At 43.6% G+C, this 25,640-nt stretch overlaps 2 protein-coding genes across 2 annotated transcripts in view; one reads left to right on the top strand and one right to left on the bottom strand.

Moving 5' to 3' along the window:
- The window catches only part of WRNIP1 (WRN helicase interacting protein 1), a 170,503-nt gene that overhangs the window by 67,754 nt on the left and 77,109 nt on the right, over positions 1–25,640 (top strand). The gene's annotated exons all lie outside the window — the stretch shown is intronic.
- On the bottom strand, positions 403–24,330 carry LOC308593583 (uncharacterized protein). The gene is made up of 13 exons (XM_081206045.1): positions 23,880–24,330; positions 18,585–18,762; positions 16,081–16,218; positions 15,461–15,578; positions 15,206–15,348; positions 14,773–14,940; positions 13,341–13,743; positions 7,015–7,190; positions 6,430–6,567; positions 5,277–5,394; positions 4,710–4,852; positions 3,152–3,319; positions 403–1,071 (listed from the first exon to the last, which is right to left on the bottom strand). Exons 2-13 carry the CDS (start codon positions 18,750–18,752, stop codon positions 664–666), a joined length of 2,289 nt encoding a protein of 762 aa, XP_081062171.1. The 5' UTR covers positions 18,753–18,762; positions 23,880–24,330; the 3' UTR covers positions 403–663.

The following is a 25,640-nucleotide window of genomic DNA, read 5'->3' as shown; positions in this document are numbered from 1 at the left end:
CTTGTGGGGGGCCGGACTATATTTTGGAGGGGGGGGAATTGAACGAATTCCTATGCCCCACAAATAACCCAGAGATGCATTTTAAATCAAAGGACACATTCTACTCATGTAAAAACACGCTGATTCCTGGACCGTCTGTGGGCCAGATTGAGAAGGTGATTGGGGCGGATCCGGCCTCCGGGCCTTAGTTTGCCTACCCATGGATTAGTATGTCTGTAAAAGCAGTGTCTTTGTGAAATGAGACTCAATTTGTTTGAGTATAACAAACAAATTCAAAGAGCAAGATAGGCTGCAGGGGAAGACAAGGGACACCATGATACACAAAGATTGAACAGATTACCCAAATTAATTCATATCCAGCTTTGGAGCAACATCCCTTTTTTAAAAAAAACCACACCTCTATTAAATCAGATATATATTGCATAGTTTTACTACAATGGCTTCATTTTAAGTAGCGTGTCACAATGTAATAAACCAAAAGCTTGCTAATGACACGCAGCAAACGGATACAAGAAAAGCAACTTCTCTTATAAATCAGTTTCTGAAAAACCTGGTGCCCAGTAATGATTCTTCTTTCTCTCCCTCTCAAAAAAGCAAAGGAACAAAGAGTGTTTTTTGAGGAGCAGATCTAAGGGCATTTGGTTCATTCATTTATTTTACTTTTCATGGAGAAGCAAACCTGCCCAAGAAAAGTATACTTTTTGTTGGGTTGTGGCGGATAAAAAATAGGAAGGGGTGGTCAGCGTTGAAATCCTCTTCCATAGGCAAACTACATAGCATTATCATACCAGCAGTTGCTGCTGCTGCTTCTGTTCCTTCTTCATTCACTTCTACAAATGACTTGTGAACAATTTTGGACACATGGAGGTCCCGGGCTCCTGACATTCCAGACAAATCTGCCTTTCCGCTGTCAAAGACATCCAGCACTCCCAATCCTGCCAAGGGAGTTTTAAGATCATAGGTCTCCTCCAGCTTAAATTTCGGCAGATGCACCCTAACTTCAGAGTCGCTGTACATTTTTCCTGGGTGTGTCCACTCTTGGAGCTTTCCTAAGGTGAGCTGCTTCTCTAGCTAGAATTTAGAGAGAGAGAGAGAGAGGATGAATTTAATAATAATAATAATAATAATAATAATAATAATAATAATAATAATAATAATTGTCAGAGCTGCTCCCCGATCCTAGCTCACAGAGGATCACGCTAGCCAGCGATCATTAAGTAAAAGTCTTTATTGAGTTACAGTTTCCATTCTCAAGCTGCTGCGTGCAACTCTACATCTTGTGGTTAGATCGGCGAAGCTCCGTCTGAGTCTCCGCCCCTTGTGCACCAACTTAATATCCTAGCCCTGCTCCACCTTTTCCGCCTGACTGTTCTCCTCTGGGTCCCTCTGCCCCCCGGGGTCTCTTCCCTCCAGGATTCCTCTGACGCCGACCCCCCGGACCCTCCTGTCTCCTTGCGCCGGGCTTTAGGACCTGGCTCCCTCTCCGGGCTGCCTACTGCGTCACTTTCCTGTGCATTTGAACTTGGCGCGCGCGCCCAACCTTCCACTTTCCGTCTGACCGTTTCTTCGCTCCCCGATGGAGGTGTGGCCACTCCTGACTCGTGCCCTCCCTCCTGTTGTGAGCTGCCAGCGCTTGATCCCTGGCGCCCTTCCTCTTCCCTACTCTCTGGCGGTGACGCTGGTCCCGATTTCCAACTGCTCCCCTCTGAGTCCCCTCTGGCTCTATCTTCCTGGGGTGTCCCCCTAGGCTCCCCCCTTGCCCTGGCCACTGGTGCTCCTTTCTGTGAATCTTCTGATTCACTGGAAAGACTCGGAGATCTCGGGTAGTCGTCATCACTCATCTTTTCTTCTGCCTCCTCCCCCTCGCTCTCTGTTTCCTCCCTTGCCCTTGCCTCTGCTCCTGAACCCCTGACAACAACAACAACAACAACAACAACAACAACAACAACAACAACAACAACAATAATAATAATAATAATAATAATAATTTATTTATACCCGGCTCATCTGGCCGGGCCTCCCCAGCTTCCAACAAAATATTAAAATACAGTAATGCATCAAACATTAAAAGCTTCCCTAAACAGGGCTGCCTTCAGATGTCTTCTAATCGCAGCTCAAATATATCTACTTCATGTACAGTAACAACAACAACAATAGCAGTGCTTATATAGAAAGTCAGAATGGAAAGCTAGGGAGTGTCTGTGGAGAACAGAGAAATAAATATTGAAGAAGGGTATCCCAACTTTAACTTCGTTTATCTCCACCTCAGAATGGTACCAGGACTTGAAAGAGACGGTTTGCTACCCAAGACCTTGGAGACTCACTATCTGATAATATGATACTCAATGCTGCATTGGTCCGATAAAAGGAAACCTTGTCTGTAGAACAGCTCCTGCTTTAATGGGGATTCGTGTATGAAAAAAATGACATTAGCAAGTGTAAGACACACAGAGAGTTTTATAAAATTCCACACGGAAATACTCCCAAAAGCATTTAGCCACTCCTGTGTACTCAGTCTTTAGAAACTGTGGAACGGTAGGAAAATTGTGTCAAAGCAACATATTGAAGGCATTTATTTTGAAGCAAAGTCCAACTTGTCCCTATTTGATTTCAAGTCTGCAAATGAATCGATCTGCAGATAATTCAGAGCACGTGCTGAAGAAGCCAGGCGCTCTGCTTTGCTTTTCTCTGGGGCTGGGAGGAGAGACTCCGATACTTCTCCATCCTCTCAGAAACACAGCCTTTGATCCTGAAAAGTAAAATGTTCCTACAAAAGAGAGGATTGCTGCAAGGCTGCTTCATGTCTTATCCAAGAATACTCCTTCGACAATCAACTGGATAGCTCAGCTGGTTAGAGTGCCATGCTGATAACGCCAAGGTTGCAGGTTTGGGACATCTGCATGTTCCTGCATTTCAAGGGGGTTGGACTAGATGACCCCAGGGTCCCCTCCAACTCTACAGTTCTATGAAGACTCAGCTGTAATAATCAATAATAGTAATAATATAGTTCAAAAATTCTGATCTCAATTTCACATGCATATACCATGAGCACTGCTACTACAGGTTGTCGTTTTTAAAAAAAAAAAAATTATTGGTAATGTGCCATTTGAAAAAATTATTATAGAGAAAGAAAGGGAGAAATCAGAATTACCTGTTCCAGGCCAGTAGAGTTATCCTCAATGTCATCAGGCAACAGGATTATCATGCTAAGTTTGTCCCCCTTGTAAGGAAGTTCCAGCACACGGCATTTGCACTCAGGGATATATCCGAAAGGAAGCTTCTTTTTCAGAAACATCATCTTCACCGTCTTCTTTTCCTTCTGGGTAGTTTTTTAAAAAGGCACAACTATGAGCATGCAAAAACATATTGCAGGTAAAAGAGTATGTTTAGACACCTAAGAGTTCGTGCAAAGAAAAAGGTTCTTTCCAAAACTATGTTAACAGTTGTGCTGAGGGTCCTACTCAGAAGAAAGCTAGATTTGGGTCAATTGGGACTTACTCCTAGGGCTAAGTGTGCAAAGGATGCAACCATTCACACTGTAATCCAGGCATGTCCAAAGTCCGTTTCGGGGGCCTAATCTGGTCGGTTTAATCCGGCCCCTGTGGCAGTTTATTTCCTGGGGTAAAATCCTAAAAAAACCTCAACAACTTCAATCCTAAAAAATGTCAACAACTTTGGTTGGCCCCCACGGCCCTTCACTTCATCTAATCTGGCCCTCTTTGAAAAAAATGTGGACACCGCTGTAATCAGTTCATGGCACACTCAATATTGCATTTTGTCATCTAAAGGCAAAGTTAATCAAGCCAGCGAATTACTAAAACCAAATTTGTTCTTTTCAGCTGTTCCCCTTCAAGCACTGAAGCTGGCCAATGGAAACTGAAGTCCAATAAAAGCTCAGTAAAATATTTTAAAATGAAAATATTGGTTCAAATTTAATAGTTTCCATTCAGAGAACACACTGGGTTGAATCCACAGGTGTCCTACCATGTTTGGTGTTTTTTACTCCCAGTCATGTACAAATAACTTTTACGTGTTTTAGAGCTGCTAAAAGAAAAGTATTAGCAAGCTGACTATCACCCTTAAACCTAAATTTTGGGTAGCATCCGACTAAAGCATTCTCTCAGTGTAAGGATTTCCCTCCTCTCCTCACACACCCCATACCCTCCCCAGATGTGCTCCAAAACCCCTAGAACAAATTTATGGGGTACATGGGAGGGGAGGACAAGTGGGGAAGTCCTGCTGCACAAAACAGAAATCCTTGCACTGATGGGAAGTGCTACTCAGCGCTACTTTGGATACAACTCTTTATAAGACGGTCGCGGGTGGCACTGTGGGTTAAACCACTGAACCCAGGGCTTGCCTATCGGAAGGTCGGTAGTTCAAATCCCGTGACAGGGTGAGCTCCCGTTGCTCAGTCCCTGCTCCTGCCAACCCAGCAGTTCGAAAGTACGTCAAAGTGCAAGTAGATAAATAGGTACTGCTGTGACGGGAAGGTAAACGGCGTTTCCGTGTGCTGCTCTGGTTTGCCAGAAGCGGCTTAGTCATGCTGGCCACATGACCCGGAAGCTGTACGCCGGCTCCCTCGGCCAATAAAGCGAGATGAGCGCCACAACCCCAGAGTCGGTCATGACTGGACCTAATGGTCAGGGGTCCCTTTACCTTTTTAATAACAGGACAGTGGAATGTATGGAATATAGGCCTTTTCTTACCTTACTGAGTCTAAAAGGGAGTTCCTCAGTGTCCTCCTCTTGAAATTTCTCGGCCCAGCTGCCTTTGAAGTAGATGGCATTTACCAAAACAAGTTTGGTCAGTTCATTCAGTGAGCCTTCGGATAACAAGTCACGTATTTTACCTGGAAATTGAAGTTACAGAACAAATTAGCTCTGTAAGAATCAAGACATTGGTTCAGACATGACAGGAGGCTGTGGATAACTGTGGCTCAGTGGCTTGTTTTGCTGCTTTTGTTAAGCAAGCGTGTGAATATGCCTGAAACTCATGCATATCCTGGGCTTATTAAGTCAAGATCTGACTGGAGACAAGGTAGGGCCAAAACAAAGGAAGGAAGGAAGGAAGGAAGGAAGGAAGGAAGGAAGGAAGGAAGGAAAGAAAGAAACCCTGGTAGTCCTTCCTAATCATTTTTTAAAGAAACTGAGGTAGTTCAGTCAGTAAAGCATGAGACACTTAGATCAGGGTTGTGATCTACAGGTCCCTGTTGTTCCTTTCAACTTGATGATTCTATGATTCTCTAAGTTGAGAGTTTTCCAGGCACCATTCACCTTCTGTATGATTCTCAACCCACTGGTTAATTTGCTTTCGTGCATCATCTGAAGCATTGAGAAAATCCACTGTGGCTAACTCAGCTCCATACATCTTCTGGGTGCTAGCCAAGAAATCCTGGAGAAATCACAGAAGACAGATATCAATGTACAAGGGGGAGGGGGGTATCACCCATCTGCGGACTATAAATTGGTCTTCCCATTCCTGGCTGGGGGTGACAGTTACTTTTGTTGGCATCGTTCGTCAATCTATTGAAAGAATGCCAGTTATCTCATAATGCACCAATTAGTAAAAACACTCAATTCCCAGTTTAGGGAAGTTTTAAACATTTGATGGTTTACCCAGCCAGATGGGTGGAGTATAAATCATCATAATCATCATTTTTTTATTTGTATGCCGCCTTTCCACAGTTAAAAAAACAATGTTCAAGGCGGCTTACAGCATGACAAGATGTACATAATTACAAAAGTCACAAACAATAAATAAACCGCATCAAGAAAATACACAACCAAATGGGAAACAATTACCATCAAAATCTGAAACTAAGAATACAGCATTAATATCAGTTTAAAATGACATAAGTAAAAAATAACAGCAATTTAAACAAAAAAACAAAAACAAAATGGAGCCCTTTCTGCCCAGCAGCAGCAGTGGCAGCAGTAGTCCTTTATAGAGCCCGTCATGCCTGCCCTGGGCCAGGTGGTGAGTGGCAGGACTGGGGCCCTCAGGCGCTGAGCAGTAGTAGTAGTTTGGGTTTTTCCTCATTCTGTGCGGACGTTCCTGTGGAAAAGTTCTACCTACTCTGCTTAACACAGAAGATACAATCCGAAAGCGTTCTATAAAAGTTGTTTCAACACGAATGAATGTGATGTTGTAAACGAATTTGAATGTTTAGCTTTATCCAGGAATGTCAAACACAATAAAGCTGGCAAAAAGAAAATGCCCACAACCTACATGAGGCAGCGCTTCATTTGTGAGCTTGACATTTGTGGCTTTTAATGTTCTGATGCAGCAGTTTCATAGCATACCAATTCTCCCAAATGAAGAATTACAACCCTGCCTCGCCCAGTTCCACATCTAGGGAAATAAAAAGAAAATCTCCCGGCCAGCTAATTTTGCAGAGTTTCATTTATATCCCAGCAATTAACTTACTTGCAAAAAAGCATAGGTCTTTTCTCCAAACAGCCTATTAGCAAGCTTCAAAGTGTAGGGTGCTCCGCTCTTGTTAATGTCGGTATTCAGTGCCTGGAACCTTGAGTGAAGGTCTTCCACGACATCAAAGTGAAATGTCTGCACAAGGGAAAAGAGAAGTCCTTATCACTAGGACCAATCAAATAAATCTCCCTGTGGAACACCCTCCCACCAGATGTCAAAGAGAACAACAACTACCAGACTTTTAGAAGACATCTGAAGGCAGATGCTTTTAATGTTTGATGTATTACAGTATTTTAATATTTTTAATAAATTACTGTAAAAGGTTTTAGGAAATGGAAGGAAAATAATTAGCTTTATTTCCCTGCTGTGTTACTGTCATGATGGGGGGGAAACACCACTGCAATGAAATCATGGGACTATAAACAGAAACATTCAGAATATATTCTGATGCATAATTAAATCGCAACAAAACTGCTCCTACTTTGTGGGATATTAAATGTAAAGTTCTTTGAATGGTGAAAGTTGAACCACCTTAGAAAAATAACCAGAAATCAAGATGAAACTGAAAAGATTTTTGCTGACCTTTGAGAGTTGTGCGGCTGTGTTCCCTTTAGCCCCCAAGGAAACCATGGCGATTGCAGCAGATACGCTAAGCGGCGAAAAAAAGATGTTGCCTGTTTTGTTGGCTTCACTGAACTTTTGGAAGAGATCAAGGGCAAAATGTGTGTTTGCGTTAGCCAGCTTCTCCATGGTGGAATCTGAAAAGCATGAAAAGGAAAGAAAAACCCATGTCACTTATTACTTTTGACCAACACACACACACACAATCTATACGCAGTCAGGAAAACAGGAAGCTGACTTCGGCAGACGTGTCACAAAATAACAAATATAGTTATGGTCTCTCTCTCTGCCTCTGTCCACATCCTTTTTGTGATAGTGCCGTGGGGCAGCAGCCTGGTATGTGCAAAAAGGGCTCTTTCCCCAAATTCTCTTCAAGTTAATAAACTTTCTAAAATCTCCCTGCAACCACCAAGTGCTAGATCCACATGACTGAGCTTTGGGAAGCTCAGCAACCTGTCTTGAGTCGCCTCTAAATGCACCTTCCAGGCACACGGACATCACAGGTGAGCAGCAATTTAGGAGAGGAAGCTGCCTTGCAGGCTCCCTTCCAACTCTATGGTTCTAGGATTTTATTATCAGCCTGGCAGCCAGAGAAGAAGGAAGTTCTGTTTGTCTCATTCATGCCCAGAGGAAAAACTCCACCTGCTGGTTTTCTGTTAAAGTGGTTAAACTCTGGACTCCTCCCTCTGCCAAACACAGAAACCTGAGCTTCCCAGCTCTTTCCCTGACAGTTTTTAAACAGCTGTATGATGGGGAAAAGATATCAACAGCAGGAGCTCTTCTCCATAAAATCTGCGGCATGCAGGATCTTAAAAACATTTTTAATATTTGATGATTTACTATGTGCTATAAACCGCCAGAGTGGCTGGGGAAAGCCAGATGGGCAGGGTAGAAATAATAAAATTATTATTAATAATAATACATCTCTGCCTGCAGGTTTAATCACTAGTATATTCAGGCCGTATGAAAGCCTCCAGTTCAGATCCACTACCAGGTAGTGTAGCCTGCAGAATGGGCATAGCCAGGGGGAGCATTTGCCCCATCCCCTAAATCAAGTAAATAAATAAAAATACTTAACTAAAAGTAGAAAGCATGGAAAGATTTTGACAGATTCCACGCCCACCCCAGCACTTGGGGTCAAAAGAAGGTAATTTGAGTGACTGGGGAAACCCAGCCAGATGGGCAGGGTATTAATAATAATAATAATAATAATAATAATAATAATAATAATAATAATAATAATAATAATAATAATAATAATAATAATAATAATAATAATAAACATAAACAACTGTTGTTGAGACATTTCATTCCGAACCTGCTAGACAGAGCCAGACTGAGGGTGATCGCTGGTGGGTGTCCTAACCCTCCTCCAAACATAAATCCTGGCTACGTGTCTCTCTCTCCCCCCACTAATAAATAAATCCTGGCTACGCCCAAGGGCTGCAGTACTGAGTTTGATGACTCAGGATAACGCAGTCGCCCATGTTCCTGGGGTTGGATGACCCCAGGGCAGAGGCGTCCAACTCTCAAGAGACTGCGATCTACTCACAGAATTAAAAACTGTCAGTGATTTACCCCCTTTTGGCGGGTTCAGATCAAAATTGTTGCGCTTTTAGGGAGGAAAGCCCCGTTTTTGTTGACCTGATTTTAGGCAGGAAATGGAAAAGGTCGCTCGGCGGAAGATCAATAAGGTTCATGCGCGAATCATGCGCGAATGGACGACGGGGGGGGGGGGCGCGCACGGCAGGATGCTCTTTTGCAAGCGCTAGGAAAAGGAGCCCACGATCTATCGCGACCAGTAGATCGCGATTGGCCTACTGGACATTCCTGCCCTAGGGGAATCCCCTTCCAATTCCACCATTCGACGAAACATCCCTCTGCCCCAAAGCGCAACTTCACCCTGCCGACGAGCGTGTCGTTTCTGTTCCTCCTCCCTCCATCCCTTTCTTGAGAAATCCCAAGCCCCCAAGGATCGGATGTCAGCAGCTCCGCCCAATGCATCCCTGCTTTTCTTCTGCAAGAGATTTCGAAGTGCAGCTTTCCCGTCTTGCAGCGCCGAGAGGGGGCGAAATGTGGCAGCCGTCCAGGCTGTGCGCCCTTCGGAGCGCGCCGCGCCCCTCGAGGCAAAGACGCTGCGCTCCCTTCTCCTCCTGCCACGACTGGGCCAGAAATTGTGCTTTTTCTTACCTGGTGGGCGGCAAGACCAAGAGCCAAGTTTCCCGGGAGCCTCAGTCACCGTCGAGGGAACCCCGCTCTACTGAAAGAGGCTGGAAGGCAGGGCGGAGGGAAGCGCCCCGGGCGGGTCTAAAGCTGCCAGGGGAGACTGAAAGCGGAGCAACGCCTTAGGCGCCGCCCTTCGACGGAGGGAACCCGGAGGGCGTTTGACAGGTGCGACGGTGCGGGAGACCAGAAAGAACCTTTCTCTTGATCCAAGATGAGCAGGTGACAGCAAAGGTTGCAAGGTTTTTAGCTGGGGCAATCAGAATAAGATCCACTATTTGACTATGGTTTCAAAACCCAAAAAAATTATTTTATATAATTGACTTTTTATTTCTAGTCTTTGTATATCGTATTGTTGTTTTATTGCTACGACCGATGGCTGACGCAAATAAAGATTTACCTGGTCGCATGGGCGTGCCGATTTTTTTTCCAACTTCCAGGTCCCCAAAATGAGGGGCGGTCAAAGGCTGCGACTGTGCCTTGGGAATTCGGAAGACCCTTTTTGGTTAAATTAATGTGATTTATTCCTGTATTGCAGAGGGTTGCGCTTGATGAGCCTTGTGGGGATCCCTTCAAACTACGATTCTATGAATTTAGTTTTGCTCGGTAAGGAAAATATGTGTAAAATGGCATGGAAACCATTACAAATGATGGCCAAATCCTTGCAGTTATATTACATATTATTAGTATGATAAGTTATTCTTCTATATCAATACCGGACATTTCCAGAAGGCAAAATTAAAATTATTTTGTTTCCCAAAAGCTTCACCAAAGGCAGAATTGATTGCGGGGGTGGATTTCTGAATGGTGTTTTGTCTTGGATCTTAGGCAAGTCAAGATCGTGTGTTTTTTGGTGTTTTTGTAAACATAAAAAAGTTCAGTAACTTTGGGGCATGTCCAAAAAAGCTCAAAAACCTTTGGGATGTCCTGGTTTTTACTTTTTGAAATATGGCAGCCCTACTCATCAGACACTCTAAATTGCCTGCAGGAATTAGGAGAAAAGTGCTGGAACTGAAGAGATGTGTTAATTGCGGGTGCAGGGGTTTGTATGTGTACTATTGCAAGGCTTAAAAGTTGGTGTTACTTTACATTTTGCTTTTGATACCAGGAGATTATTTGGAACAGAAGCCATGCCACCCTGTACGAGGAAGACTTTTGAAGAATATAATCGGTGGGCACACCTTGTGAGAAACAGCGCGTCATTTTTAAACTTTTTGTCAGAGATTGTTAGGATTGTCTGACAACATGGTAAATTAAGATAAGGTTACCAGACATCCCCGTTTCCCGGGGACAGTCGCCAGATTTACAAATCAGTCCGCTGACAAAATCCATTTAAGTTGAAAAGGGTCCCCAGATTCATTGAAAAAAATCTGGTAACCTTAAATCAAGACATACCATAGTTTGCACAATCACGTTCAGAATCAATTTCCGCCATTAACTATGACAATTGTGTAAAACACTGTGACACAGGTCCAGTGCCAGATTAACCTATAAACTAAGCAAGTTATAGTTTAGGGCCCCACTCTCTTGCCCCCCCCCCCAAATCTGGATGTACATTTCCAAAATATAAAAAACAAATAAAATAAAACCTACCGGTACATACAGCAAGTGTTGTGTTGTGTAGGCTCCTATGATGTAAGTAATGGGTCCATAAATTACCATATAGCATATATTCAACACATAAAAACAGCGACAATTTGTTGACGACAAAATGACAGCTGGACATATAAACGGCCCCCTTACCTTCAGTAGCTTAGGGCCTCATCAAACCTAAATCCGGCCCTGCACAGGTCAGTGCCAAGGGTTTACCAGGTAAATACAGCCAGTGTTTTTCAGGAACAGAAATCCAGACACAGAAGGGGAAAAGTACAACTCAGGTTTTGCTGATTACTGGTGGAATGCACTGACTCCAAATTCCTCCACTTACTATGCAGTATACAGGGCATTTTCCCACTCACAGCCACAACAGGGAATAGAATTACAGGTAGGTTAAAGTGGGCTGTTGCCTAACTTGACACCTTCAGCAAGGAGGAAGGGCTGGTCATCTAGTTTTCAGGTAGTAGTAAGCCTTTGACTGGCAAGGCATCACCAATGGAACAAACACACTGATCAGCCTGGTCATCTGTCAGCCTGATGATAATTGAAAATGAGGCTTCGTAGAAGTAACATAAGTGAGGCTCATTATGTTACATCGTTCACTCTCAATTACTGTGGACTTTTTTAGAACTCCTTTTTCACTTTGAGCAACATCTCTTCCCCACTCACTTGCAAAAAAAAATAAAAGGAAAACAATTAATGGCCTCATTGGACCATTGTTCCTTTTTAGTTTCAAGCTGTAGTCACAATACGAAAGCTGCGATAATGCGCCTAAATGTATTGGGTGAAATAAAGCGTGCTCACAATACTGAATTGAACAGTGCAATGAAATTCTTTCTTCCAGTGTGTTACACAGCTCTTTCAGCACAGCTTCCAAAGCAGGGCAACGTTACTAACTTAGAAAAATAAAAAAGCACCCTTAAGACAAAGATTGATTAGTATATTCTACGACAGAAATGGGTACGGTAGAGGCATAGCCTCAACTCAAAACCCATTCAGCTGCACTTGTTTTGGAAGAATGCACCGACGTTGTTTGTGTGCTTTTACACAGATCCAATTCGTGCTAGCACATTTTTTGTGGGGGAGGCACCCCACTAAACTTTCCCAGGAGACGAAAACAGAGTCACATTGAAGAACAATTTGCCAGCGACAAGTACCAGGTACAGAGATTGTCCCTGATAAGCAGACTGCTGAAATGTTTCTGCAGTGCTTCACTTGTCTCATTTTTCCGCAAGTGGGTGCATCTCAAAGGTCATATGAAATTGCTTACGTGCTAGGGAAGAGGCAGCATAAGCAAAGTATTGTTGGCAGTCGTAGCACAGTCAGCTTAAACTGAATGGATTGGCAAATGCCACACCCAGAGAGAGGACTTCACCTGTACTCATGCGGAAATTAGTTGACTGACTGTTTACACATGTTGTTGGCAACCAGTGTCTTAAGCGGGGAAGAGACTGGTGACGTTGGAGCTACGGGGTCAGAATAAATCTCGCCCTGAGCTGCTGTTTAATTAATTCAGTAGCAGTACAATCAGAACACAAAACAATTTCATTTTTATTTTAAATCCAATAATACATGAATCGATATCCATTCATACATAAATGTCACTTACAGGTTGCCAAGTCAAAATTCTGTGACTACTTTTTTTTGCATGTAATGTCAAAGAATAATACACTGTAGACCGAACATCATTCATACTTCTGCTTGTGCACTGCATTCTTTGCAAGGCCAAATTTTTCTGTGTGTTGTAGAAATCACTGCACTTTTTCTGCGCTGCAATAACTAAATAAGGCTCTTCATTTTCACTTTGGTTACCAGTATCTTAAATTTATATGCTGGTGTGAATGCCAGAAACTGGTACTACAACTGTGTTTGTTTATCAAATGCACATGAGGTTATACGGTAGGATCTCCTTTGATAGAAGCTGGTTTTGGTGGTTGCTAATACCTCTTTAAGAACAAAACCACCTCCTCACGCCCACCCCGAAGTATCCTATGAAAATAAAGGTCCAGAACAAAATGGACCTCACAAATATTCGCACTTGAAGCAAAGCTGCCTGATAATAAAAAAAGAGCCCTCTACATTTTTATTAAGAGCATGCAAAAGATGAAGAGGTGTGCAGTTAATAAGACCTGCTTCATCTTCACCAATATTGCTAATGGTCTGTGATACAAGTGCCTCCTATACTAAATAAGGCACACACAATGCATCAATGTGCATTAGGCGTAGGGTTTAAGGAAGGCCACAGTTCTCAGTTGGCCCATTTTAAGATGTGATCCCCTTATGCACAACTGTTAATCAAATATGAATGGAGTTGGGAAAAGCTGCCGCAAGCAGAGGCATAGCAGTGAAGACTTGGGCTTAGACAATATAACTTCGAAATAACAGGATGAGAAATCGAAAACTTGATATGCTGCCAGCAAGCTGCGGCGGGGAATGTTTGTGCTGCACATACAGGACACCCATTGTTCAGGGAGAGCAAAACCTACCATAGAAGAGAAGGCTTTGTGTTTTGTTGTGCCGAATGAAGAAGAGAAAGGGATGGTCGGCTGTGACACAGGGCACAATCCTAGCACACCGCAGCATCATAACAGCAGCAGTAGCAGCAGCAGCCTCAGTTCCCTCTTCATTTACCTCTACAAAGGATTTGTGAACAACCTCAGACAAAACCAAGTCATTGTTGGGAGACATGCTGGAGAAATCTGCCTTGCTTGGGTCAAACGCCTCAGCCATTCCCATGCTGCTCAGAACAGGCTTCAGGTCGTATTTTTCCTCCAGTTTAAATTTGGGTAGAAACAGCTGAACTTCAGTTAGGTCCATCATCTCAGGGTTAATCCAATCCTTGAGTTTCTCATAGGTCATTTCTCTCTCCAGCTAAAAGACGACAAACACAAGGCATTCAAGGAAAAAAGGAAATCCTGGCTGCATATAAAAATCCTCAAAATTCTTACATAAAACCATTTTCACTGGATTCTCGGTGAGTCAAATGACTCCATGTACATCAATTAAACTTGTTTCACAATTACCCTGTCTGTCCGGGTAGAATTCCTTTCTGCTCAACTTGCTTTTATGCCTTCCATCTTTCTGAACAAGACAGAATGCTGGCAGACTTAACTATGCTTATAGAAATATAAACAGCTATATTACACATATATTGCTCCTTCTGGGGTAGTTTAACCACCTTTGGTTCCTACCCTGCACGCAGCTCTCACCTGTGGCTCCTAGAAGCCACAATCTGGGAAATGTCTTTGACTGGCCGGCTAAATCAGGCGAGGGTAGCCAATGGGTCTCAAACCCTCAGTGTGTTAGGGACTTGCCCTGCATGCAAATATAGGCTCTGGCAGATTGAGTGGAGAAGACCATAGTGGGTGCAATGGTCGAGAAGGCAGTTAGTGCTGTAGAGGGAAATGAAGGGCAAATGCAGCTAATCACCTGGGAAAGTAGCCCATCTAGGAGAAGGGAAATTCTGATCCTAAACCTCCACTGTCTTGCAGGATAACTTCAGGAGAAGAAAGGCTAAGGAGTAGACTCTATACAAATCCAGAATGGAGTCCCCAAGATGCTTGGATGGTGCCTTGCACGCCTCTTTCCAGCAACTCCTGCAGCCAAACTGGTGCCAAACATGTCTGGGCAGCCCAAGATGTCTATACACACTGCCCAGGTTAACACCCCAGGGAGGTCACTTTGGCGCTGCTGGCATGGTGGTTTGACTTCACCCCTGGAGGCACACTCCATTCTCTCTCAAGACAGACAAATGCCAACAATGTAACATGTTACACTGGGCACTTGGAAGAATCACGTAGAAGCTGGAATAATCTTTCTCTTGTCGTGTACAGCGACCAACAAGGGCAATTTTTACGGGCAAGAATTTAGATGGTTTTATTCTTATCAAAAATGCCTCACCTTTTCCAGGCCTGTAGAATTATCTGCAATCTCATCAGGAAGCAGGATGATCATGCTGAGCTCGTTATCAACATAAGGAATCTCAAGAATTTTGGTGCGAAGTTCCGATATCCATGTCATGTTGAATTTAGCTTTCTTGAACATCATCTGCACCGGTTTGCTTTCATTCTGCAAATGGAGAAGAATTTCGTTTTAAGCATATAATCTTTTCTATTGCTTGAGCTGCTCTGCACCTTGTTTACTGTTCATCCTCTGTTGTCTCTGCAAAAGAATGTCCTTAGGACATGGTGGGAAGGGAAATCCTAGCTGGTCAACTGATGAAAGAAAAAAACAGAAGGAGGGAACACTCCAAATATCAGAATGTGTGTATTTAATCAAAACGATAAAGACTGTTTGCTCAGTGATGTGCTTCACATTATTTCCCACCTCATACCTTGCTAATTTTGAACGGCCTTTCCTGTGTGTGATCTTTGCGGAACTGATTTGCCCAGTTTCCCTTGAAATAGATAGCATTCACCAAGACCAGCCTTGTACTGGAGTCAATTAGTCCTGGGGCGAGCAGATTTTGGATTTTACCTTGAAGAGGGATTAAAGAGCTTTTTTAATAAGAACATATTTTTTAGACACAAACTCATATTTTAAGAAGTAAAACTCAGACAATATGGAAGCCCAAGAATTTGCTACTCACTTGCTGTCTGTTCTTCCACCCAATTATTAATGTATTTCCTGGAATCCTCTGATGCTTTAATGAAGTCTAGTTTCTCTAGACCTGCTCGATAGAATTTCTGGCTGGAGTCTACAAATGACTTAAACAAATATGTTTCAGAATTAAAAGCTATATATAATCTATATATATCATATACACACAAACTTTGATTTCATTCAGGTTTTGTTCCACAGAAAAGAGAGGGAGAGAAGGATGTTTCTTCCATTTTCAGATACCGAAAGATGTGAAACACATATGCAGATGCTTAATTTAACTTCAGTTGATAAGAAAAAGCTCATGGCATGTGCAATAGATTCCTATCAGCCAAAACAGATAAACTGAACCAGATCCAAACAAACTTTTTTTGCTGAAGAATACACATAGCAATCCTTCTCTTGTTATTATATATGAGAGTCCTACATGAAAGGTCCTTATGCAGGATGCTAAATTCTTACCAAGATTTGCCCCTGTATCAATCCTGCTCAATGCAGGCGGGATAGTGAGTGCTTAGGTGCGTTTTTGATCTGCGACAGAACACGGTTCACTATCTGAACAGAGACCACTTCCTGTTCTCTAGCATATTTGTAAACCAAGTAACTTACTGAAATAAACTCATAGGATGTTTCTCCAAAGAGCCTGTTGGCTAGCCTAAGCAAGTACTTGGTGTCTGGCTTGTTGATTTCAGAAATAAGTTTCGCGTATCCCTGGTGAAACTCGACGTCGTTGGTCACAGACAGCACCTGTAAGATGATAAATGGTTAACGGATAATGTTAAGAAATTAAAATACAGAAATTTATCCATGTACTCCTAAAAAACCGTAATCAGTTGAAAATCCATGTCTTTTAGCAAACAAGAGAGTAAAATATATAAAACAAACAACCATTGTAACAATGATTTGTTGGGGGGCCTTACCGTTTGAGGAGGAAAAACAAAACAAATTCACAATGAGATTTGATAGTAATAAAAATGAAGAAGCAGAAAGCAGATTGTTCCGTTCCTGTTCAAGATTTCACAAGACAAATATCTGAAGCAGTTAGAACGGAAGCAGGCAAAAGAGAGTGACTATTAGTTTCCCCATATTCTTTTCAAAAAACAATAACAAAAACCACATACTAAATTGCTGGGTTTTTATCTTCCCCCTAACAATTTAACTTAACTTTCTAAATAAAACTGGGCAGTCATGTTTCAGCATTGGCCATGTTCTTCTGTGCAAGGATGGAGTAACTAAAATTTGATGATGCACTGAGAACTGAACTCTGGGCAGTGCTAACCAACCATAGCTAAGGATCAACCTGCTTATCAGGAGCTCAGGAAACATTTGGGACAGGCACAGCAGAAACAGATGCACGCAGCTGCCAGTAGCCTAAGAAAAACCAACAGGGCCAAAGAACCACTGCAATTACGGAGAAGAACCTCCCTGCAGCGGGAAGGTATTCTGGGTGTAACAAGAAATACTTTTAATGTAAGTCAACTTTATTCAAGACGACAAACTGGGCACACAAAACTAAGTGTCCTTTGGCGAAGAAAAACATGGAATCTAAATTTGCTCCCCCCCCCTCCCGTTATACTGGTAATACCTGCTAGACAAGAAAGAGAAAGCCCACATGTTCCATTGTCCTTCTTTGGTACTGTTTTTGTTGATTTAGCAGGACTGCCCCACTTGAAAGTATCAAAGAGACTGTAAATACGTGAGTGGTGGCCTTAATTTCCTTAGGTGGGCTGTGCAGGCCTCGCCGAATAGGCGGCCACAAACTAAATTCAAGAATTCAAAGCATGGCGGTTTTTACTCTGTTTTGTGTGAATAGGAATTCTTCCCTATGGAACCATGACCTAAGTCCAGTTCATGTGTTACTTGCACATAAGGCAATTGTGACTGGGGAATGGGGCCGTGCTATTAGCTCCAACTCCAATTTGCAGACACTTCCCAGATCAACTCGGTGCATAAACTCTTGCTGGGATGTAGGAGTTCCACGAGACTAGGACATCCACATAAAACCAGAAGCTTGTGCGTCAAGGCTTCAGACAAACACATGCAATGCAGGGTGATTGCAGGAAGCAAAATGATGTCAGTCAAGTAGCTAAAAATGTGGCCCTGCTCCCCATTTACCATGCAAGTGCCTGACATGTGAGTAATTTGTGAACCGGGCTACTGCCGTACGGAGTTAATTGCAACTTGTGGAGAAACTTGTTAATTACAACTTGTGGTGTAGGATAATACAAACTCCCTATGTTATAAACATTCCAGTGGCGTGATAAACAGCAAGCAAAAGCTGTAAGAAGTCCCCTTTCTCAGTGTTACGTTCCGCAGAATTTTCTATTAGGGAACAGCATGTAACCTTTTCTACATTCATTGTATTTAAAAGACACAACACACACATGCCCACATCAATACACCATGCACTGCAGAAGGCTCAGAGCATGCATCTCTATGCTAGGCCTGTTTTGACTCTATGATTACAGGCTGAAAGTGAATCATTTTCAGATCACAGTATGTGTTACCTCCCAACCCCTTCTGTATGTCTAAATCACTCAATCCTAAACTAGCTTTCTCTAGATTCAGCACAATGAGCTGTCCTCCCTTAGGGCCAAACTAAACTTGGTGGCATTCGCACACCAAGTTGGCATTGGCTTTTTAAGAGTATATAGTGCTGGGGTTGTGGGGATCATCTCGCTTTACCAGCCGAGGAACCTGGCATTTGTCTGCAGACAGTTTTTCCAGGTCATGTGGCCAGCATGACTAAGCCGCTTCTGGCGAAACAGAGCAGTGCACGGAAACGCCGTTTACCTTCCTGCCAGAGCGGTACCTATTTATCTACTTGCACTCTGACGTGCTTTCGAACTGCTAGGTTGGCAAGAGCTGGGACCGAGCAATGGGAGCTCACCCCGTCGCGGGGATTCGAACCACCGACCTTCTGATCGGCAAGTGCTAGGCTCTGTGGTTTAACCCACAGCGCCACCCGCGTCCCTTAGTAGCCTTAGGGGCCCGCTAATAAATGCATATTTAAGCCTGACCTGCTACAGAGAAAAAGATGCACCATGCATGCCCCATTTAAGAGTCAAAACTCAAGCTCCCCTCTCCCCTTAATAGTATTTATCTGGATATACCTTTGCCATTTGGGCTGCAGTGTTCCCTGCCGCACCCAGAGAGACCATCGTCAAAGCAGAAGAAATGCTCAACGGAGAAAAAAACACGTTCGCTGTATTATCATTTTGACTTAGCTTCTTGAACAGATTGAGGGCAAAGGCACTGTTTGCTGCAGTGAGGCGGTCCATGTCTTATAACCTACGAAACAAGCACAGAGAAGACAGTCATCCAGTTTGTCCGCTCGGAGGTCACTTTTACAAGAAAAACAAAACAAAAATAAACATTTGTTTTCAGATCCCACACATGTGTCCTAAGGGCATATCAACCTGCAAGTCCCAAGCTGGAACATTTTAATGCTCTCCCAAAGGCCACCCACCCACCGTTTTCTGGTGTGTGTGGGGGGGGGGGCCTGCAGCCCTCAGAGGAACCGTCAATCACATGCTACATTTCTTTAGATGCCCAGGATGAGAATAACATTCGCCTTCACTTGATTTCTAAGAAGATCAGCTTTAAATTAAAAGTCTATTGCATCTTACATGCAACATTACCCGCTTTGGGACATAAAAAGACATAGAGGGAGGGAAAGCATCATTTGAGAGCCTGTTGTCCCTCCCCACTGCATAATTCTAGCCTCAAAAACAGGACTATTAAAGCCTCAGGTCGCAGAATTAAGTTAGCAAGCCAACAGCTATAATAGCCTGACTTTCGCAATTAAGTCTATGTTTGATAAACTGAGTCCTGAACGGGATCAAGTTTGCATTAAGTCCTGTTTGATACTGGGCACACTAAATCAACCCAGCCCCATGAAATTCACATCTGAACATTTTCCTGGCATGAAGATCCAATGGGACAAGCTTCGCCTGCTGGATTTATCTGTCTTGGAGGTTCAGAGACACAGGAACTCTGCCATTTTTTTTCTGGCTGGCAGAGCTGCCAAGCCCAGGTTTTCTTGTTTTTGAAACAAAACAAAACAAAACAAAACAAAACAAAACACACAGCACTCTTGCCAAGCTAGCACACATTTCCTTGTTATTTAAAACCAGAATTTTGGCATGTGCTTTTTCTTCCATCACAGGGGAAAGGAAAGGAAAGCGAAGCCTTCAGAACTGCTCCAAGCTGTGAACCTATTTAAAGGCACAGAAAAAAATCCTTAGGGAAGCGATCCCAAATGGCTCTGATCTCTCTGCAAAACATTAGCAGTCAGGGAAATACACAACTCTCATACAGACAGGGTTAAGCAGGTAAGAAAAGCTATACAACACATCTGTTATATATAATATTTTTTACCATACGACATGGCTGAGGATTCAGTGTAATTAAAATACATAAGGGTATAAACTTAGCAACCTAATATCAGGATTACTCAGGAGGTTTGTTTAGTTACCACACTGCCAATTTCAAGTCACCGCAGGTCATCTCTTTATTCTAGACAAAGAGGAAAAGCTATCTCTTGTATTCATTATTTAGAATGCTAATTCACTGTATGAAACAACGCATTTTTGGGCACGGAATATTTCCCACAGAAAAGTACAGTTGTGGAAAACTCTCTGCTTCACGTCAAGAAGCCAGCCTGTAAACATACTGCGACACAATCCACAATGTGGTGCTTGATGCCACTGACTTGAAAAGAGCACTGATCCTGCAGAGTTGGTGTCAGCCGGCCTTTGTTTATCCTGATTCCTTTAAAAAATAATTCTAACATTCTAAAGAATACACACACACACACACACACACACACACACACACACGTGTGGAATAATTAACTTTGGCACCACCTTGTGAATTCTGAGTGGTTATAATACCGTAAATAAGGGAACCATGAAGATTCACAGTGTGATTTGAGCTTTTGAGTTACAGAATACATACTTATGCTGTATTTTATTTTTTTAAAGTGAAATCCTTTGCTATGTTATCCAGCTTCTTGTCCAATGCCTTTGAAAGCAGTCTTTCCTAATTCTTTTGGTACGTTTCCAGTTATAATATGTCTCTTTTGTTCATTACGAGACACAATGTTTTATACATTTGTATTGAGGACCGTTTAAAAAAGAACATGAAAAATATGCTTCTGGTTGAAGACATGGCATTAAGCCCTGTCTTCTGTTTGCTTTGCGTTGTAACAGAGACAGTCTTCTCGGCCTTGAGCCAGGCCTTCTACGAAAGATCTCCGATTACACAGAGGCCGCCTGGGACAGAGAAAGAACGGGTGCTCTCTCTTTGTATTAGTGTATACACAACCAAGCAGTTCTCTGAATTGGTCTGGGGTGCTAGTTCTGCTTGGAAAGCACTCTAGCTTCAGGCATGGAATTGTACTATCCAAATTTGTTTGTTCCATTATTGAAGGAGGGTGGGTCACCTTCTTCATTCCCCAGAACGCAGATCCTTCCAGGGAATGCCAGCGCTGGGTGCAGCCAGAGGCAAACGTAGGTGCGGCAACAGGTGTGACTTTTACCTTTGTACTGCAGGTTACATTCCAGCCACACAAAGTGACAGGGATTTCTACACCCATGATGCATTTGTCCAGGCAAGCAAGAGGCATCAATCATCACAGTCCAAGGACTATTCCAACCAGGCAGAAGAACTCAAGAAGAGGTCCAGAGTGGGACCAGTGAGGGTCTTGGCCTACTGATGGAGGGAGGGCCGAGATATAGAGATGGTTGGGGGGCCACATTATAGGGCTCCACACCTCTGGTGTTATTTTACCACAATAGACCCACCGAGAGCTCAAGCACTCCAAACACATCCCTAAAGTTATTCCTCCCACCCTCAACAAATTACCTTACTTGATTGGTTGGTTGGTTTTAGCAATCAAGATCTACATCCAGTTCAGCCACACAGCTACAAAGAGGCATTGCAAAAAAAGAGAAAACCCTCCACAAAGCAATCAAATGGATAAAAAAGAAGCAAGGTGAATGGCCCCATCTGCAGTGTGTGCTTAAAGCAGTATCATAACACTTTAAAGGAGTCTCCAGCCCCATCATTCAGCCCGGACACTGAGGTCCTCCTCCGAGGGCCTTCTGGCGGTTCTCTCGCTACGAGAAGTGAGGTTACAGGGAACCAGACAGAGGGCCCACCCTGTGGAACGCCCTACCATCAGATGTCAAGGAAATAAACAACTATCTGAGTTTTAGAAGATATCTGAAGGCAGCCCTGTTTAGGGAAGTTTTTAATGTTTCATCTTTTATCGTGTTTTTAATATTCTGTTGGGAACCACCCAAAGTGGCTGGGGAAACTCAGCCAGATGGGCAGGGTATAAATAAATCATCATCATCATTATTACAGCCATAGCTTCCATCTCCAAAGAATCAAAGAAACTGTACTTTGTTAAGGTTGCTAAGAGACCCCATTCCCCGCTCCCTGCAGAGCTACAAGGCCAGAATTCCTCAGGGAAGAGGGATTGATTGTTGAAGTACTCTGAGTGCTCTTCTGGACAGAATCTGGATGCTCTTACAGATGGTGGAGAGAATGTGGCCAAGTTCTGCTTCAGTTTGAAGGGCACAACAGCGGAGGCAGGCTTTGCATTATTACCAAACGCTACAGGGAGAATCCTTGCTCAGTTGTGCTCAAGGGATGCCCACGAGGCAATCTTCATTTCAGCTGCAGTCATTTGCTGTTGCAATGGTTAAAACACAAAACCTACTGCAAATAACCTAGAGATTTTACCAATAGATCTTAAGCTGCCTTCTGCCTATTCCTAGAGACGGCAAAGTATAAAAGACAAATAATTAGAAAGTCTTATGGTTGGTGGGTTGTTGTTTTTTTAAAAAAAGAACTCTTAATTACTATCCATCCAATGCTTGCCAGTTCAAAACTGCCTGGTTAAAATAGTATCTGTACCATAAAGGGATTTCCATCTCTTGTTTACTCTGACAAATTGAATGTATTTAAAAACAGAAGTATTCCTTCCACATTCCACTGCTATTTAGAGATTTCGGAGCAAAAAGAAACAGAAAACAACCGGTTACTACTCCCTCCTGCCTTGAAAATGCACCAGTGTCTGAAGATCAGCTGTTTTGTCATAGTAGTATTTAATGATACCAGGATACACAATGAGAAGTTTCCCAGCCTCTCAGGGAAGGATAGGGACAGAAGAGGAGCCACCCTCACAAGGCTGGTGAATACGTACAATGGAAAACTATGGCTCTGTGTTGGCACATAAGCTGCACATCCTTCCTGTGGCACAAAGTCGGTTCCTCTATTTGCTTCACTCCTGTGTGTTGGCAATGCAGTTGCTACACTCCTCAGTTGGGTGTCGTAATTGACAGCATGGCATGCCAATCTCTGCCAGGCACCCCACTCTTTCCTAGCTGCTGGGAGGCTCCCTGCTTAACCGACACTTTAGAACCCAGCCTAAGGTGTGGGCAGGAACGCCAGGAACTTCCCCCTTTAATTTATTTCCAAGGAACAGGTAGGCAGTCTGCTGCATCCTAATAAGCAAGCCAATAAAAGAGTTTTAGGAATTGGTTGCTGCACATGCACAAGGAAAACTCATTAAAATCCACTTCTTCCATGCTCTGCAGGTGATTAAATTTTTCAGTGCAAATATAAAGACAAACAAACCCAACAAACGCCAATCAAGAACAGGCACCAAGGTGGGTTTTATCTCTCCCTCCCCCCCCCCCCGCAAAGCTCCTGTGCGCTAACAGCTGTGCACAGAAGGCAGAAATCCAGCAGCTGAAGCCTTTCCCATTAGAGAAACACAGAATGGAAAGCTGCAACTATTGAATTTCTGCCTCTGTCATGCAGCTGTTCAAAGCACAAAAGCGCCAGTCCTACAGGTGCCAGTCTTGGACAACACCCTGGACCCTCCCAGATTACTTTCAGCGCTCGACTTCAAGAAAGGAAGTCCCAGACGCTGCTGCCAAGCAATCCACCAGGCTTGCCCTTTGCAATCCAGTAAGCAACGACTTCAGTTAGTAGTTACCACTGACATAGATAGATAGATAGATAGATAGATACCGCAGCATCAACTTCTGAAGGCAAGAACCTGCTTTTATTAGTTATGGTACAACGTTTTTTGCAAGCATATTTGATGTATTGGACTATTAAGTTCCTGGAAGTTTTTTGCGCGCAATAAAGCTGGCAGCCTTTAAGGCGCTCCATGAAATTTCGTTGCGCGCAAGCCACTCACAACACGCCTACCTTTCTGGAAGTTAGGATCAGATATTGATTTTCTTCCTCAGCTTACCAAAATAACAGCAGTCCAAGACGAGGCAGCTTTTAACCACACACACACACACAACATCAGGAACCCCCCCCTTTCTTTTAAAGGACACGCAACAGGTACAAATGGCAACCCAAAGAGAAGAGGACTGTACCGGGAGGAATGGGCGCGGCTGTTACGCACGGGTCGCAGGAAGGGCTCCGGCTGCGAGCAAAGAGAGGCACCGAGTGGCGACGGGAAACCAGAGAAGGGGAAACGAAACCATCCCGTCCTGCCAGGGGAGGCGCTCCTTCCTGTGACTCAGCCCCTGACTCAGCCGCTCTCCAGGAACCTAATAGGGTGGCGAGGCGGGGGGGGGGGAAGGAGCCGCAGGCTCGAGCCCCCCAAGTTTGCTGCCGGCTTTCATTGCCACTGAGCATGTGCAGAACGGCTCGCACATGCCCAGGAGGAGGAAACGAAGCCGCTGTGCGTTGCCTTTGCCGGGCGGTACGCCTTTTTCCCCATCGCCGCCTGCTTTTTCCAGAAACGGAGAAGCCTCTCGGAGCAGGAAGGTGGCGCTGCGAAAACGCAATTGCGCCCTGCTCGCGCTGGTTGTTGGCGCTGCAGAAGTAATCCCCGCAGGCTTACTCCCGAGTAAGGGCGCCTGGCCGCGCAATCCCGGGGAGCCTGACATTAATACAGACAATGCAGTTTATAGAGTAAAGCTCATATTCTTTTACTTAGTGTCGGCGTCGCTTGGATAGATCCTCTTTCTATTCGCTGATCGTTAAATGTTCGGAAAAAGTCAGAAGCCCAAGGCTGTGTAAGTTTATTCAGCATTTGTCAGTGACAACAGCTCACTCATAGGAACACAAGAACCAAACTGACTGGACAACACGATAATAATGCCGAGGATGAACTGACTGTTGACAGTTTGACAGTTGAAAGAGCATGCGCTTACTTGCCATTAGAACGTTCGCCCATAGCTGTCAACTTTCAGATTTGAAAATAAGGGATCAGCAGCCTCGAAAATAAGAGATCAGCAGCTTCACCTGTCCCGGGGACAGTCTACGGCATATCTAACAATTCGGGATAGCAGCGGGAAATGGTGCTGGAATAAGGGAATTTCCCGCAAAAAAGGGAAGGTTGACAGCTAAGTGTTCATCTACAAACACTATATGATTGGTTAGAACGTGCCTTGTAACATAAAATGTGTTAAACCCAATACATAACATTGATTTATTGCATTTCCTTGGTAGTGAGAGAGGTTGTGTGTGCGGGGAGCCTAAGGTTATCCCAACAGCACAAATGTCCAGCAACAAATTCAACCAGAAAAAAGAGACGACGCACGTACTTCTGTAAACCAAGGAACCACTATGATCTTAGGGTGAGATCACTTTGAGGTGTATGATATAGATATGCAGGCTTGAATCTTTCTGGGCATAGTGAGTGTTGTTGTGTTTTTTTTCCCGGACATGCTGGGGGAAGGATGTGAACATCCAGTCTGATTTTTTGATGACTGCAATATTCTCCAGAAAGATTGGGTAAGCTTGTACAGTTCAGAGGAATCTCTGGGTATGTGGTGATTAATCTGTGGACTATTCCGGAGAAGTGTTGGGATTTGGGTGTCCTGCCCATAAGAGTGTGTTTATGAGGAGTGTTGAAGGAGTCCCATCTCTTCAAATGAAAGCACGGCGGGACACCATTTGATCTACTGAAAGTGACCAGATTGTTGTTAACCATGTGGGGAACCTGGGTAATAAATGATATCCATGCCTTCAATTTGTTGCCCAATACACACAACTACGATGCTTAAAACAAAGGTCAGACTACCTGGGTGAGATTATGATGCCCTGTTAAAACCATGTTGAGGCCTGAGAAGGAGATCCTGCTATAGTTTCTAAGACCATTGCTATTGGGAAACGAGGACGGGTAC

Source organism: Podarcis bocagei (genome assembly GCF_964188305.1).
Source record: "Podarcis bocagei genome assembly, chromosome: 8".
In the NCBI taxonomy this organism is placed as follows: Eukaryota; Metazoa; Chordata; class Lepidosauria; order Squamata; family Lacertidae; genus Podarcis; species Podarcis bocagei.
The sequence above is the reverse complement of the archived record's forward strand: the minus strand, read 5'-3'. Positions and strand labels throughout refer to the sequence as shown.